Raw genomic sequence first — 17,485 nt, forward strand, 5'->3', positions numbered from 1 at the left:
ACCTTTATAAACGAACACATGCATATCCTATCCCTATAAGCACCTCCGAGACTGAGCCGGCACATCATCTTGAGATTGACGAAGTCGATACGTTGTAAACACTCATAAGACACTAAATCATTGTCGGACTTTAAACAATTATTGTCGCTAATCATTCTTCCAGAGACACATTTTTTAAAATGAGAGACACACAGTCCTAATACTCCCTTTGTAAAATAATATAAAAGCGTTTAGATCACTTTTAACGAAGACGCGCTGATAGTGACCTAATCCTACGGTTCGGGAGGGGACCGTTCCAGCGCTCTGGCCGGTCGACCGGCGCAGAGTAGCGCTCCTGCGCCCACCGAAATATGAACCGTCTCGGTCCAGACTCCAGAAGCAGACCAGACAGATCAGCGGTGAGCCCTAGCTCCCCCCTCCACCCCTACCCGCCGCCGACTTGCCGAAGGGCGAGCGTGACACGTGATAAGCGACGCCCAGCCCTGCCCGGCTCCGGGGCTGACAGCGGACGCGTCCCGGCACCTAGGTGCGTCTCTCTCTCTCTCCCTCTCTCTCTAGCAAAATGGGCTATGATTGCGGCGGAAAGGATTAGCCCTATGCGTAGCCGCTGTTTTGATCCACCAAGACGACGCAAACCCTAATTTGGTCACGGTTTAGCCGTCAGGGGGATTTGATGTTATCATCAATTATTCCCTTTCTCTGTCCCAAAATTCTTGTCTTAGATTTATCTAAATACGGATGTATCTAGTTACTCCCTTCGTCCGGAAATACTTGTCATCAAAATGAATAAAAGGGGATGTATCTAGATGTATTTTAGTTCTAGATACATCCTTTTTTGTCCATTTTGATGACAAGTATTTTCGGACGGAGGGAGTACATTTTAGTGTTAGATACATCCTTATCTAGACAAACGTAAGACACAAATTTTGGGACGGAGGGAGGGAGTAGTACGTTTGTTCCGAATTGGTAGAGTGTTTCACCTGCTGTTTGCTCACACGGCTGAGCTGAACTCGCAGGTATGTCTACTTCCCGATCTGCAGAAGAAACCTCCCAGGTGGCAATTGCTTTTTTGGACAGTGATGATGATGAGGGCAAGGCCCCATTATCCTTCAAGAGGGCAAATACGACTGTCAGTACTATGAAAGACATACCTTCCATTGCGAATCCTGATATTTTCGGCAACATTGGTGACGATGCCCCATTATCCTTTAGGAGGGCTGGTGAAGAACATGGGCCCCAGTTATCCTTCAAGAGGGCAAGTATCTCCGTACTGAAGAACAGGCGCTCATTTGTGAATCCTGATACTTTCAGCAACATTGGTGACAATGCCCCATTATCCGTCAGGAGGGCTGGCGAAGAACATGGGCCCTGGTTATCCTTCAAGAGGGCAAGTACCTCTGTACTGAAGAACAAGCGCTCATTTGTGAATCCTGATATTTTCGGCAACATTGGTGACAATGCCCCATTATCCTTTAGGAGGGATGGTGAAGAACACGGGCCCCGGTTATCCTTCAAGAGGGCAATTACCTCTGTCAAGAACAGGCACTCATTTGTGAATCCTGATATTTGTGCCCCTTTATCCTTCAGGAGTGCTGGTGAAGAACATGGGCCCTTGTTATCCTTCGAGAGGGCAAGTATCTCTGTGCAGGACCGGCCCTCGGTTGCGAATCCTACTTTGTTTGACAATGATGATGTCAAGGCCCCATTATCGTTCAGGAGGGCAACTACCTCTGTGAAGAACACGCCCTCGGTTACAAATCCTGTTATTGACAATGATGATGACGAGGCCCCAGTACTTTCCTTCGAGCAAAAAAGTGAAGATCATGCCAAATCAGGGAGTGGAAATGGTGGATCACAATGTGGAAGACCCAATAAGAAATATAAGGGAACCACATCGATACCAAGCACTGAAGAAACCATGGAACAGAAAGCGTCAAATAAAGGACAACAATACTCAATCTCAAGGTGCATGGAGGTGTTGCATGGCATGGATGATGTATCCGACGAGATCAAGGTCCTTGCCTCCGATGTTTTGAAGGATGCATCAAGTCGAGAGTTTTTTCTATGCTATGAATCAAGACTCCGTGGTTTGTGGTTGAAGAAGGAAGTGGCTAAACTTGGCACTCAATTGCCTCCATGTATGTGATGCTGTCTTTGCCTTCAACTCTATTTCTTCTTGCTAGCCAATGGCTATGTGTGTATGCTTGACTGAATCTGGATATTAATTTGTACCAATATATCAAATACCATCTTATATATATGCACAACTTGGTGAAAATAGAGGTTTTATGAATATGTAGTATATACATGCTTGTTTTATGTGGATGTGCTACGATTAATGTTGTTGTGTTTCCTTTAACAATTGGAAGCTTCCATCATACGTGCTAGTCCTATTAATTAATTTATCTGTCAGAGTTCTGCTAGGGTATCTGATCAGATCATTGTGTATGATAACGTTGTACAGTTTCTAAGTTCAGTTACCGATGAGACATCCAGATTTTCTGTTGTTGGTATTCGTCGAAATATAGTTCCATTTTCTGTAACACATAGGCGAGCAAATATCATGACATCTTCATTTTCAATTGATTTGTGCCACGGTCCATTTTAAATATTTTTATAGATGTGCATCAGGGCAATCCTTCCATTATTATGTGATATGACTGTTGAGGTGTTGATGCTGCTCATAACTGTATGGTTTTCCATTGGAAAGTTCCACACACTGGATTCACAATCTTATTTTTTTCACACATGTAGTAGCCAAGGTGTGAATCTGACATGCTCCTGTGGATGCCAGCGCATGTAGTACACAGTGTAATTTTTCCTTTTTCTCGTATTCCTAAGATAAAAGCAACACTATTCACTCTTCCCCGAGTTTCATTTTTCCTGATGTGGTGCCAAGGTTTGGTAAAGGGGATGCAATCTGCCAACCTATATATGTTGATGGCGAATGGCAGCTTCCTTCAAATTTGAAGGCCTACAATCGTACAAAACTAGATTTATTAACTTGAGAACTGACACTTGTGCAAAGAAGTTGCATTTATGATGTTTTTTTTTTTGCTTAACTGAGCTTAATGAGTGTATCATATGTTCATACTGCAGGATAGAGTGCAGGAGCATGCTGTCAATCTCAAGCGCTTTGTGGCTCATGAGTTAAAGTCTTCGTGTGAATGTGGAACTGATTAGAAGATATGTTCTGTAGATTTATCAGCATGGTTATTTTCAACAAAAAAGTGGATTATGTTACTTCCGTTCGTGGATATGATTGCCTTTGCTTGCTGGCTATGGTTTGGTATGCGCTGTTGTTATTTGCATGGAGTATGTGTTCTAATTGTTGCGTCATACAAGCCTTATCTCGTAAGTACGGAGTAAGTACTTTATTGTGTGCTCGGTTCACTAGCTCGCTTCAAAGTTAAGTACTCTGCTCGTATCAGAGATGAACTAGCACCCTTCTCTCTATCATCCCAAATTTTAACCAAGGGAAGAACTAGGACCGTTCTAGAAAACTATATTCAGTTCAGACCATTCAGTACTCGGTTGGTACCAAAGATGCTAAGCTAGACCAATGGTATGTTTGGTTCAATTGAGCTATACACTCCAACGGAAAACGTCTAATTCACACGCATACACTTTTTTATTTTTTGCGGGAACACACCCATAAACTCTCACTTGCCTCCACCTCTTAATTTACTTTTTTTTTGGCCCCACACACTCTTAATTTGCATGGAACGAAAACAAATTCATGTGCCGAAAACCTATAAGTGGGTGAAAACTGGGTTCAATTGTCCTTCACTATCTGTTCGTTTTTAGAAACCTCTTGGATAAGATCAATGGAGAGTGTCACCCTATTTTTTGAACAATGTCGGCCTCTTAACCAGCTCGATTTATAAATATGTATATTTCAGCTGTTGTTTACTACAAACTAAGAGAGCAAGCAATGGGATCCACTGCAAATTCTGTTCATATGATATATACTAGTGGCCCGAGTTAATTTCGTTGGATTTGTGAAATGGTCGTGGAGGTTGCCCATCTTTAGTGTAGAGGAAGAAGCTAGCCATATTGGTTGGCAATCACACGTTGTGGTGATATCTCAAGAAAAAGAAAGCGAGCCTTTGTGGTGTTGGTGTGCCTTCGTGATAACACTTGAACTCCACGTAGAGCGAAGAGTAGTTACTAGAAGAGACGGACATCGCTCCCGTGCGGCTCCTGCGGCCGCACCAGGGCGCCCAGATCCAATCGCCGGCAGACCTTCCCTACCTCCCCACCTCCCTTCGCCGCCGCCGGAGGGCATCCCCGGGCAAAGCCCGGGCGGCGCGGCGGCGGTGCGGCTGTTTCAGCGGCATGGTCGCGTCGGATTCCGTGAGCTCGGCTGTGATTCTTCCCCGAGGCGGATGTGGGTTGGCGTCGGCGGCTGCTGCCGGCGGTGGGTATGGGCAAGGCATGGGCGTGCGGTGTGAAGGCTCTGGGCGGCGCGCGGCGTGGAGGCCCAGGGGTGGTGCGCCGCGGGCGAGGTGCGAGGCGGCCCGGGGCGGCTCGGATCTGGCCGTTGGGCGACGCGACGAGGCGTCCGCCATGTGGAGCTGCACGGCAGCAGAGGGGTGGCTGGGCGCGGACGCGAGGGCCGCGTTTTCACGTCTGGCGCTTGGAGGTGCATCGCTGGGCGCGCATTGGCGCAGGTGTGGGCTACGGCGCGGCTGGATCTTCGGGCGGCGCTCCACTATAGCCTACATCCGCATGGTGCTGGCAGGCCGCGGTGGCTCAGTCTGCGATGGGAGGCCTTGGATCTGGCCAGCTGTGGTCGGATCAGGCTTGGCGGCTGGATTTGATGGCTGGACGCTTGCTGCGGCGGCTCCTAGCCGTTCTTCATCGACAAGCTGATCTGTGGGTGGTGATGCATTGCTGGAGGTTCAGCTGGTTTGGTCAGGGCATTGTGCTACTACACCGAGCGAAAGCTTTGACTCTGGTTTTGGCCGGAGCCGGCAGACGGCGGCGCTCGTGGGCGTCGTGACCTTCTTGAAGACGTTGTCGTGATGCAGTGCTCATCTCTGATGTGACCTCATGTGTTATCGCCAAAAGTATGGTCAATAACACCAACCAGAGAAGGACAAAAAAGTATGTAATTCCTGCCAAGCGCAATGAAAAAAAGAAACCGAAAGAAGCTACTGTTGGGCATGAAGGCAATCAAGAAATTGAATTGAGAGACAACTTTGTACGTTGTGGCAAGATGGCAACACGTATTTCTATTGGGCATGTTGAGCTTGTTGCAGCAGAGGACGTCGATCCACAATTTAGAACTCCATGCATGCAAACCCATCTACGTGTGCGTGTAAGGGAGTAGTACTAGTTGTTTTGGCCTTTTGTGATCAGTGTGCCATATTTTTAAATTATTTAATTAGTGATTATTTAGGAGAGTTGGATTAGTACTACTAGCAGACCGTGGCCATGGTTAGGTTGGAGTCCAATTAGTATTCGGCCCGTATAAAAGGAGTCCAGGTCGGTTGTACCTTGTGCATGCGTGCACTATTAAAAGGGCCAGCCGGCCGTGTATCAGGAGGAGGTTTTTGGAGTTAATTAAACCAGAAAATCGCCGAGATGTGGCGGCGGCCAATTCTGTGGTATTGCTTCTGTTGAGAACCCATCGTGGTTTGTTCTTGTGCGTGTGGATTGGAGAGCTGCTCCAATTGCTACACGTGATCTGCTAAAGATCGTCCAGGTGATTCCGGCCTTCGTGGGGTTCGCTTGTTGTTTGGTTGGGTTTGCATCTTAGTAAACCTAATTCTAGATCGTTGTCTGGCTGCTATATATAAACTGATTTGTACTGTGAAAGATTGAGAAATTGTTCGCACCGTCGTTTTTCTGTCGACGTTCGCATCAAGTGGTATCAGAGCAAGGTTGATCACAGTACAATTTTTTTTCTTGGCTATTTGATTCAATTGTTTGAAAGATGGTGAACTCGCAGCATGAGAAATCTGATCATGAGGAGGGCGATGAACTTCCGGAGGATCTGAATATAAGTGATGATTTACGTATCCATCTGATGTCGATCAAGGGAGCGAACAAGAAGCTTGGGACAAGGGTTGAGGAATTGTCTGCAAATATTGTTGGCGTCGAGGACAGGTTGAACGAGCGTTTGACTGCCAGCGACCGACAACGCACTGATAGTCTACAGGTGGTGACTGCGAGTCTTAATCGGCTCACCGCAGCAGTTCAGCGCCTTCGGGCGAGAGATGTGGCACCCCGACAGTCCCGCTCACGACGACGACGTCGTGACCGCAACAATGACGATGATGGTGATTTTTCTGAGGATTCCGATGCCCGTGGAGGCTTACCTCACCGACCACGGCATGATGCTGGGGCTCATCGCCATGCTGGGCGGGGCCGTGACTATGGCCGCAATGGTGCCCACGAGGATGATGGTTTGGGTCGAATCAAGATAACCATACCTGAATTCTCGGGACGTTGTGCTGACCCGGAGAAATATTTGGAGTGGGAGATGCGCGTAAATCAGATTTTTGACGGTCACAACTACTCCGAAGAGAAGAAGGTTCGTGTTGCATCTATGGAATTTACAGAGTATGCTCTTGTATGGTGGGATAATAAGAATCGTACTAATGAGCGACCAGCGACATGGGTTGACATGAAGCGAATCATGAGGGAACGTTTTGTGCCTGCTTACTACACTCGCCAGCTTCATAGTAGACTGCATCATCTAGTGCAAGGTACGAAAACAGTTGATGAGTACTATAAGGAGATGCAAGTTTTGATGATCCGTACAGCTGTGCGTGAGTCTGCGGAGGCGACCATGGTACGTTTCTTTGAGGGGTTAGAAGAAAAGATTCACGACCGTGTTGATTTAATGCAATATAATGATATTCATGAGTTGCTTCATCAAGCGGAGCGTGCTGAACGTTGGGTATTGGAGAAGCAAGCTTCAGAGACTCGTCCAACTTACAGTGGGCGACGTGGTTCTTCTCCTATTGATGGTGGGTTTAGTGCTAAACTGACTCCTTCTTATAAGTCGGGAGGCATTGAACAGAGCAAAGTGGCGGCTGCGCCAAAGGAGGTTTCTCAGGTTTCATCTAATGCGTCATCATCTCATCATCGTAATATTATTTGCCACAAGTGTGGAGGACGTGGACACATGAAGCATGAATGTTCCAATCAATGAAGGGTTCTACTTGTTGATGCGGAATATATTTCAGAATCTGAAGATGAGACGCCTAAGTTAGAGGATGGAATTGAAAGAGGTCATGGTGATACCATACTATGTTATCCTCAAGATGATCCTGATATGGAGAGTTTGCTAGCACATAAGGTCCAGCGAGATGACAAGACCATTGTTGAACAAGGACAACGGCGGAGTATTTTTCAAACTGCATGTATCATCAAGGGTGAGGTTTGCAAACTGATAATTGATGGCGGCAGTGCTAGCCACATGATTAGCAAGGGTGTGGTGGAGTCTCTTTCTTTGTCAACATGGGAGCACCCAAAACCATACTATATGAAGTGGATAAATGATGTGGGCAAAGTGAAGGTAACACATAGGGTGAAGGTGCATTTTTCTGTTGATGGCTATGTTGATAAGGTGGAATGCGACGTTATACCACTACATGTTTGTCACCTTATTTTGGGGCGTCCATGGCAGCATGATGTTAACGCTCTTCATCATGGGCGAACAAACAAGTATACTTTTATGCATAAGGGTGAGTTCTATGCTATTCTTCCCAAGGATGCAAACAATATAAAGTGTACTGTTGAAGTGTTCAAGAAAAAATCAGCAAAGTATAGGTCCAAACCGAGGATAGTTTTCTTTCAAGGAAGGGAGGATGATGTGACCTCATGTGTTATCGCCAAAAGTATGGTCAATAACACCAACCAGAGAAGGACAGAAAAGTATGTAATTCCTGCCAAGCGCAATGAGAAAAAGAAACCGAAAGAAGCTACTGTTGGGCATGAAGGCAATCAACAAATTGAATCGAGAGACAACTTTGTACGTTGTGGCAAGATGGCAACACGTATTTCTAATGGGCATGTTGAGCTTGTTGCAGCAGAGGACGTCGATCCACAATTTAGAACTCCATGCATGCAAACCCATCTACGTGAGCGTGTAAGGGAGTAGTACTAGTTGTTTTGGCCTTTTGTGATCAGTGTGCCGTATTTTTAAATTATTTAATTAGTGATTATTTAGGAGAGTTGGATTAGTACTACTAGCAGACCGTGGCCATGGTTAGGTTGGAGTCCAATTAGTATTCGGCCCGTATAACAGGAGTTCAGGTCGGTTGTACCTTGTGCCTGCGTGCACTATTAAAAGGGCCAGCTGGCCGTGTATCAGGAGGAGGTTTTTGGAGTTAATTAAACCATAAAATCGCCGAGATGTGGCGGCGGCCAATTCTGTGGTATTGCTTCTGTTGAGAACCCATCGTGGTTTGTTCTTGTGCGTGTGGATTGGAGAGTTGCTCCAATTGCTACACGTGATCTACTAAAGATCGTCCAGATGATTCCGGCCTTCGTGGGGTTCGCTTGTTGTTTGGTTGGGTTTGCATCTTGGTAAAACCTAATTCTAGATTGTTGTCTGGCTGCTATATATAAACTGATTTGTACTGTGAAAGATTGAGAAATTGTTCTCACCGTCGTTTTTCTGTCGACGTTCGCATCAATCTCCCTACCGACCCTTACTCCGAGGGAAACCTCAGATCCGTGCATTCATGGATCGGACGATGGCGGCGTCATGCGTCGTGCCCCTCTTGAGGGCTTCGTCTTTGGAGGTGGGGATCAGTTGGAGGGACTAGTGGCGGGTGTGCCAGAGTGGTGAGTTTGTGGCGAGGCTTCTGTGGCAACGATGGCGGTGGTGAGCGAGGTCGGAGGCACGGCAGTGGTTGTGTTAGTCGGCTCTTCTTCGGCGTGTTCGTGGGATTGCCTTAGCCCGTTTGTTACTGTGAAGTCAGAACTGAGGAGGCGGGGCCCCTGTGGCAATGATGACGAGTAGCAGGTGGTCTGTTCGGCGGTCTTTCATGGCGCCAACCTTGCATATTTCTTCTTCGTAGCTCTCTGTCAGAGTCGGAGTTGCGCTGTCCTCGACGCGGGTGGCTGAGTTTTGGTGCGGAGCTTCATTTGTCTTCACATGACCTCTATGGTGTGGGTTGTGTTGATGCTCGTCTACGGTGAAGTCGGAGTCGTTTGCTCGGGGATTAGGGATGGCGATGACGCCGCTAGAGGAGAAGTGATGACGATGACACGTGTGTGCTAGCTCGACGAGGCCCTCTTCAGAGAGGGGTGTATGGGGTATTCTATGTGTGCCGCTCAGCGGATTGTGACGATTTTCGACCGGTTTTCCGTTAATGGATGAGGCAAATCTTTTGCCTCCGTTTCAAAAAAAAAAAGATAACATGCGTTCGTTACGGAGCGTCCTCGGTCTCCAGTGTGGTTTTCTTTTCTTTCAGGTTTTTCTTGCTTGCACATATATAAAAAAACATGGCCATTTTTAGGAAAAAAAATCTTGAATTATATTTGAAAATGGCAAACATTTTTCTAAAACTTTCATGAACATTTTTAAAACTTAGTGGACATTTTTTGAGTTAAGAACATACAATTTTTCAAAATAAAAGAAAAAATATGAAAAAACCAGAAAAATGATAATGAGCAAAATATAAATGATAAAACACAAAAAGCACAATATAAGAAGTAAAGCAGTAGATAAGCAACATGAAAGAAAGGAAAACAAATGACCTATTTAGGACCTTCAAGAACCTATCGAAACCAGGAAAACATTTGTCGGTTTGACTGGCTGACCAACGCTCCCCTTGTTGCGATTGCCACATTTAGCGGGAATGAGTGACCAATTTTACTCTGGATTGGAGGATTTTTGTGGAATTTCGGATTTGTATCCTAAGGAAGACCTTTGAATCCTATATTGGAGTTCCTAAATTCCTATGGAATCCATTCCTATGCCTCTCATTCCATAGGTATATCAACATGAGCTCAAACCTCTTTTAATTTTTCTTTGGAGAAGCCTAATGCATCTTCACGCACTACCTCTTTATTCTCTCTTCTCAATCCTCTAAAGCTCCTGTGTTTTTTTCTCGTGCACTATCCATTGACACTCATTGTGTGTTTCGGCATCCCACAGGATTTCACGATATGTGACATCTCAATCATCCGGTTTTTTTCACCTAAAAAAATTACAATTTTTTTTTGGAGGGGTATGGCGGTAGGTCCAGTTGGCCCATCTACAACGGCCGAGGTCAGGGTCCAGGGGCGTGCGCACTCCGGACTCCCGAGCCGGATCGGAGACAGAGAACGTAGCGGAATTCAAAGACATGCGATCCCGGCCGACTCCGTACCAGGATGAGAGGCTATAAATAACCCCGCACCCGCTCTATGTTCACCACAATCCAACAGCCGCGGCCACACATCCATCTCAAGGAGGCGATGGACTTCAGCAAGTCGGATCTCGCGAAATCGAAGGCTGCGGTGACGGGAGCCGAGAAGGCGCCGGAGGCTGGAGCGAGCGACAAGGGGAGAGTGTTCGTCTTCAAGAACGGGAGGAAGATGGAGCTGGTCAGCCAGGAGTGCATCGACTCGCTCCTGACGCTCCCGCCCCGCAAGCCCATCCGCCCGGTTGACCACGAGCTTAACGACAGCTTGACCACACTCGACCCTGAGTTCCGCGAGGCTTATCGCCGTTCTGCTGTCTCCCTCTTCAAGTCCCTGCAGGCGGCGCGGGACTGCGAGGAGGACATCCTTCGGCAGTATGAAGCCACGGGACAGGCCTTTGTTGAGTATGACGATGACGACGACGACGATATAGCCGCGGGACAGGCCTTTGTCGAGTATGACGACGATGGCGATGACGAGGAGCTCTAGATCTAGTTACTGATGTTATCGTTACCTGCTGTAGTTGTTGATGGGACTCTGTTGTAGTTGTTTAAAAAAGATTATGAAATATATTTTGAACTGCTTAAACGTCATATATTTGGTGTCCACAGGCTCGTGCAAGACTGAACTGGGCCCAACAGCGCTTAAGCTTGAAATGTGCATGAACTAGCTTGCATACAGATCGAACATAAAATACACCATGATCGCCTCAAAGACTTGTTGCGAGTATACCACAGGTTAAAAGAGAACACATATAGCAACATTGCCGATAGTTTGTTTTTTAGAAAAGGAGGACCTACCCCGCATCTGGGCGATGCATGTGCTCACCTTATTAATTATTTATAAAGACTTTACAAAGTAGTAACATTGCCGATAGTTGAACATTGATTGCTGTTGTCAATTCAACACCGGTTCGCTGACATCAGGTGCCCACAAGAACCAACGAAAAGAGAACTAGAAATGTGCCCACGGATGGAGCTTTGATAGCATTATTTGTGCAACTAAAAAAGACGTCATGGGCTCATACAACCTTGGAACAACAAAATCCTTCAAAGAACCGCTCATGTCAAAGTACGGAGCCAACAACAAAGCCACTGACGGTCGCTGCTTTTTCCCGATTCCGTGAGACATGTTGTAGACACCATGACCATGTTCACACAACAAGATACAGGTCACTGGCTAAACGAAGACAAGAACAGGAAAAACAGTTACAATCATGATTTTTTTTGCGGGGGAGTTACAATCATGATCATGAACAGACAAAGCTCCAAACTTACAATCATGAATAGGCTCGATGCAGCGAGTGCAAGGGGGATGCCGACGGAGGTGATCGCATCGTAGTGCCCTTTCAGGTGAGTGTGCTTGCTCAAGCTCTGGAAATACTACTGCTGCTTAAAAAGCCTCTCACGTGGCAAAAACGGCTATTCTGTGATCTACATTAGTGCATCACAAGAAAAGAAACTAAGACTACATGTGGCAAGGTGGAAAAAAAAGAGTAGCAAATCTTCAGAAAGAACTGAGAAGTGTAACGGGTTATATATAATCATTGATATGAAGGGCGGGCTGTAAGGTGTAAACATAAGAAATGTAATCAGGAATTAGCACTGTTGGCCTCTGGCCATAAATTGCTCTACAAACTTAACTTTGAAGTTTTAAAAAACCTTCTATTAGTTCCTAACCGCTCTACTTGGCACACAATAGAAACACTACCCTACCTCACCACCTCCCCACAACCACACCCCAACATTTTTTGAATGTTGCTAATCTTGTTCAAATGTCCACTTTTGGCACATAAGCGCATCATCTCCAGGTGGATCAAATTTGATAATTTGTATGGCATCAACAGTGTGCCCTTGAATGAAGTAACTTATTGCAAAAGTATCACCGAGACAGTAAACATGCGACCTACATAAAGTAGAGCAAGCAAAACAAGGTAATGGGTCTATATTAACAGAGAGATGGTAGTCTTACAAGCTGAATCACAGAGCACAACCATAGATTGAAATCAAAGTCTAACATTCTCAAAAAGGCGTGTGATCTCCAAAAGAGAGGCAGAGTCCGTCGGATCATGATGGATCATATGTATAGGCGGTAGCTGCGACTAGCGGTGTCGCGTCTACAGACGATGGACAATGAAAGAGAGGCGGCGCCTTGCCTTAAAATGGAAGGCGTGGATGGCACCTTCGTGGATGTTCATTTGGTTGCGAAACCATGAATAGTTCATCGTGATGGAGGCCCTCTTGTCGGTTCCAAGCATGAAGCGACTGCCGCAGCCCACGGTGCCGTCTCCAAGCTTGACTGAGAAGGTATCATCATCTTGGTGGATGCATGTATTTCTTGCTTTGTATTTGTTGAATTGGTTTTAGCTCATCGTGTCAATTTGTTCGAGTGTGAGCTCGTGAGCTTGTTACTCTTGGAGCCACCGCTCCTAGACAATTTGGTGGATTGTTGTCGGTGACCCATTTGTGGAGATTGTGAAGAGGCCCGAGTTAATTTCGTTGGGTTTGTGAAGTGGTTTTGGAGCTTGCCATCTTTAGAGTGGAGGAAGAAGCTAGCCATATCACACGTTGTGGTGATATCTCAAGGAGATGAAAGTGAGACTGTGTGGTGTTGGTGTGCCTTCGTGGTAGCAACCACCCGACCAACGGAGACTATTGTATCGGTGGATACTTGAACTTCGCGAACATATCCATTGTGTCTTGTCCCTTTACTTTTCTTAATTCATACTTTCTACTATTGATATAGATTGCTAGCTTGTATCATTCATTATCATATCTTTTGATATAACTTGTGTAAGCTTGTATTGCTTACTTGTGCTTGCTTTTATCATTAATTTCCATATCACTATAAACTTGTATTGCCTACTTTTGATTCCTAGTTTCCGTAACTGCATATATCTTTTTTAGAATAAGTTGTTGATGTACTTAGTTGAGCTAGTCTATTTAGGATTTGTGCTTGAAAAGTATCCGCCTAGTTTAATTTTCGGATTAGGATAAAGCCAAATCCGTAAAATTTTATAAAACGCCTATTCACCCCCTTTAGGTGACATCAGAGTACTTTCAGCATTTCAGCGCATGCGTTCCTTAGGGAGCGTCCTCGGTCTCCGGTGTGGTTTTCTTTTCTTTCAGGTTTTTCTTGCTTGCACATATATAGAAAACCATAGCCATTTTTTAGGAAAAAAATCTTGAATTATATTTGAAATGGCGAAACTTAGTGGACATTTTTTAGTGAAGAACATAAACTTTTTTAAAATAAAAGAAAACCCCGAAAGAAAAAATATGAAAAAGAAAATCAGAAAAATAATAATGAGCAAAATGTAAATAGTAAAACAAAAAAACCCATAATATAAGAAGTAAACCAGTAGATAAGAAACATTAAAGAAAGGAAAACAAATGACCTGTTTAGGACCTTCTAGAACCTATATAAACCAGGAAAACATTTTGTCGGGTTGACTGGCTGACCAACATTCCGTTGGTCCGATGGCAACATTTAGTGGGAATGAGTGACAAATTTTACTGATGTACACTACCACTTAAAGTATAACCGGTTAAGGTCCCTTTGGATTGAAGAATTTTTGTGGAATTTTGGATTTGAATCCTAAGGAAGACCTTTGAATCATAGGATTGTAGTTCTTAAATTCCTATGGAATCCATTTGCATGCCCCTCATTCCATAGGTATATCAACATGAGCTCAAACCCCTTTTTAATTTTTCTTTGGAGAAGCCCAATGCATCTTCACACACTATCTCCCTATTCTCTCTTCTCGATCCTCTAAAGCTCCTGTGTTTTTTCCCGTGCACCATCCATTGATAATCATTGTACGATTCTGCGTTTTGGCATCCCACGGAATTTTATGTGGAAGGAGACCTTCCTGTCGACTACGACAACGTCTGTGGCGACTTCGTCGATCTCAAGATGATGTCATGGCTTAGTCTTTCAGGTGTGCTCATAGAGGTAGGGTGTGCATGCGCGCATTCATGGGGTGCTTATATGTACGTATGTATGAGCGCCTGCGTCTATACCATGTTCAAAAAAATCCTGCGTTTTTTAGCGAAAATCCTGCGTTTTTCTATCTGTATATCTTCATATTACTTTTTTTTCCGAAGGGGTATGGGGGTAGGCCCAGTTGGCCCATCTACAAGGCCGAGGTCAGGGCCCAGGGCTGGTTATCACCGGGCATGCGCACTCCCGACTTGAAAAACATAAAGTACACCATGATCGCCTGAAAGACTTGTACGAGTATACCACAGGTTAAAAGAGAACACATAGCAACATTGCCGATAATTGGACCTTGTTGCTGTCAATTCAGTATCGGTTCGCTGACACCAGGTGCCCACAAGAACCAACGAAAGGAGAACTAGAAATGTGCCCACAGATGGAGCTTTGATGGCATTATTTGTGCAACTAAAAAAGACGTCACGGGCTCATAACCTTCGAACAGCAAAATCCTTTCAAATTAAGAACCGCTCCCATGTCAAAGTACTGACCCAGCAGCGAAGCCACAGACGGTCACTCCTTTTTCCCAATTCCGTGAGACATGTTGTAGACACCACGGCCCTGTTTGCACAAGATACAGATCACTGGCCAGACGGAAACAAGAACAGAGATTGCAATCATGAACAGACAAAACTCTTACAATCATGAATAGGCTCGATGCAGCAAGCGCAAGGGGGATGCCGACGGAGGTGATCGCATCGTAACGCCCTTTCAGGTGAGTGTGCTTGCTCAAGCTCTGGAAATACTGCTGCTGCTTAAAAAGCCTCTCACGTGGCAAAAATGGTGGTTCCGTCATCTGCATCAGTGCATCACACGAAACGGAGCTATGACATCTTGTAGCAAAATGTTTCAAACGATAATGTCTTATGCAAATATTGAGATAGAACTAATAAGTAATAAGCATATAACAGGAAATTGGAGTATAATCCATGATATCAAGGGCTGGTGTCATGACTGAACCTTATATCGTCAGATCGGAAAGAAAAAGGAGTGCTAAGTATGAAATGAACCAGTCACACATTACAAAATGAAATTCAGTCCAGCAAAATGCCAACATATATTCAAAGATTACGCTTCTGCGACTTGGACACAAACAATTGCACACCCCGCATCCACCATTTGCTCTGTCAGCGTGTCGTCATGTAACCAATAACAGACTGACAACGCCATTCCAAATCAAAATGTGTCGGCCCGTTCTAATCTCCAAGGAGCTGAGATCGCACCACGGATGCATGGCACCTCTAATCCCATGCGTGTCCAGACGGTCAGAAATCACGCACGGACGAAACGTACCAGCGGCCCAGCGGCTAAGCTCCTACAGGCCGGCGCCGGGGGTCGTCGAACCAATGTCGATTAGATCCCAGACGCAGGCGGCGATCCACGTATCACGCGATAGGTTAGGTCACGCGTCGCCTATGAACCAACAAGGTACAAACCGCGCGCGCGGACGGCATGCATGCGCATCGCATCACGTCGCCGCGGTTTCGAGTCACACGAGCAGATCGTCAAACATCCGATCGAGAACGTGGCGAGGCGGGTGGAGGGGGAGGAGGAGAGCGCGCACCTTGGCGAGGAGGAGAAGGACGACGACGATCCTGGCCACGGTTTGGGGAATGGAATGGTGGAGGAACTGGGGGTAGGGAGCGAGACGGGACAAAAGGACGAGAGCAGCACGGCTTATATGGGCCTAAATAGTAGTGCATGTGAGATGCGACCCATTCAACGGGCGAGGTGGGCCCATTAGATTGCTCCTCCTCCGGGAGAATCCTGTTCATGGGCCAGCCCAGATAGCGGCCACTCAAGTAAAACAGTAGTAATGGACATCCACAACGGCACCATGGGCCCCTATTGCATCGATTGTGAAGGAGATAGACGAAACTGGCATTTCCTATTCGGCGCTTCAGGCGCCCGTTAACGTGCATTCCGCAAACGGGCTCCTGAAGCGCTCCTGCGCTGGGCCGGCCCATCTATGCTGTTTCAAACAGCAAAAATGGCGCCCGATTTAGTGGGACAATTAAGATCGCAAGCTGAATTCTTGGAAGTATGAGGATTTGACTTAGCCAGGGGATATTGATAGGAGATGGTTGACATTATGATAATGACTTTGGGAAGCATGTAGGAATTCTCGTTGGACATGAGATTTGGATTTAAATAGGTAATTCTAGTTGAGTATAGATGATGAGTGAGTCTACATGGTTCGGAGTAAATTGGATTTAGATTGATGATCTCGATCATGATACCATGTTTCTTGGAGGACAATAAACTAGGAGATTGGGTTAATTGTTGGAGTTGATTTAGGGATCTTTATGAGCTTGACCTTGGAGTATTACTAGATCACAATAACGGAAATTGGTGGACTGACTATAGTAAGGCAGCCCTTTCAAGTATTGGGGATTATAGGGACTTTAGGAGATCATGTGGAACACTAGCATAGGCGTTGGATTTGTAGAATTAATGGATTATGTAGTGATTAATGGAAGTTAACAGGTTGTTGGAGTTGATTCATAGAAAAGGAAACAAGACTTTGGAGTGGCATACGACGTGTTTCCTTAGGATAGAGATGCTTTATCTTAGACCTTGGAAGAACAGGCTGAGCACTTGGATTGTCACGTTCTAGCTTAGCAGCTTATTTGTTCTACCTATGGATTTTTAGGGGTAGACATACATATGAGTTTGGGGATTGTAGACATATATGATTTTGTTAGACATCCTCTCGGGAGCCATGAGGATATGAATCACATGAGTGATGATTGGAGTTGACCTATGCAAAATGATGCTATCGGTGATATGATGTGATTTGTTTAAAGGACTAGATAGACTATTGGCATCTCGGAAACCGTGCTTAAAGATAAGATGATAAATGTTCACTCGCACACTGGACAACCACTTTCTCTCTCTGGACAACCCCTTTCCCTCTCTCCCTCAACCTCTCTCCTCTCCTACTGGCTTTCCAGGGCATCCAAGGCCCTCTTCCCTTTGTTTACTCCTCCCTGAACAACCCAGACACAAGTGGTCGCGCCCTACAAGCCAAAGGCATGCCCTGGCATGCAATTGGCGTGCTCCAGAGCGCGCTACAGTGCACACCCGTACTGTAGCCGCCCCCTTCCAACCGCCTCCG

At 45.7% G+C, this 17,485-nt stretch overlaps 2 protein-coding genes and 1 pseudogene across 4 annotated transcripts; 1 reads left to right on the forward strand and 2 right to left on the reverse strand.

Moving 5' to 3' along the window:
* The first annotated feature begins 386 nt into the window (after positions 1–386).
* Positions 387–3,311, forward strand: LOC123133894 (uncharacterized). 3 transcript variants are annotated; one of them, XM_044553284.1, is made up of 3 exons: positions 393–526; positions 1,017–2,138; positions 3,100–3,311. In XM_044553284.1, coding segments are annotated over exons 2-3 (1,122 nt in total). In that variant the 5' UTR covers positions 393–526; positions 1,017–1,018; the 3' UTR covers positions 3,102–3,311. The 3 variants fall into 3 exon arrangements, with proteins under 3 accessions (XP_044409218.1, XP_044409219.1, XP_044409220.1); XM_044553285.1 differs by lacking the exon at positions 3,100–3,311 and having other exon boundaries at positions 1,017–1,129; positions 1,213–2,302; XM_044553283.1 differs by lacking the exon at positions 3,100–3,311 and having other exon boundaries at positions 387–526; positions 1,017–2,302.
* An 8,014-nt stretch (positions 3,312–11,325) lies between these two features.
* On the reverse strand, positions 11,326–11,810 carry LOC123139061 (uncharacterized; annotated as a pseudogene).
* A 2,784-nt stretch (positions 11,811–14,594) lies between these two features.
* On the reverse strand, positions 14,595–16,029 carry LOC123133895 (uncharacterized). The gene is made up of 3 exons (XM_044553286.1): positions 15,932–16,029; positions 15,008–15,163; positions 14,595–14,928 (listed from the first exon to the last, which is right to left on the reverse strand). Exons 2-3 carry the CDS (start codon positions 15,161–15,163, stop codon positions 14,881–14,883), a joined length of 204 nt encoding a protein of 67 aa, XP_044409221.1. The 5' UTR covers positions 15,932–16,029; the 3' UTR covers positions 14,595–14,880.
* Positions 16,030–17,485: the final 1,456 nt, after the last annotated feature.

This window comes from Triticum aestivum, chromosome 6B, assembly GCF_018294505.1.
Source record: "Triticum aestivum cultivar Chinese Spring chromosome 6B, IWGSC CS RefSeq v2.1, whole genome shotgun sequence".
Classification (NCBI taxonomy): Eukaryota; Viridiplantae; Streptophyta; class Magnoliopsida; order Poales; family Poaceae; genus Triticum; species Triticum aestivum.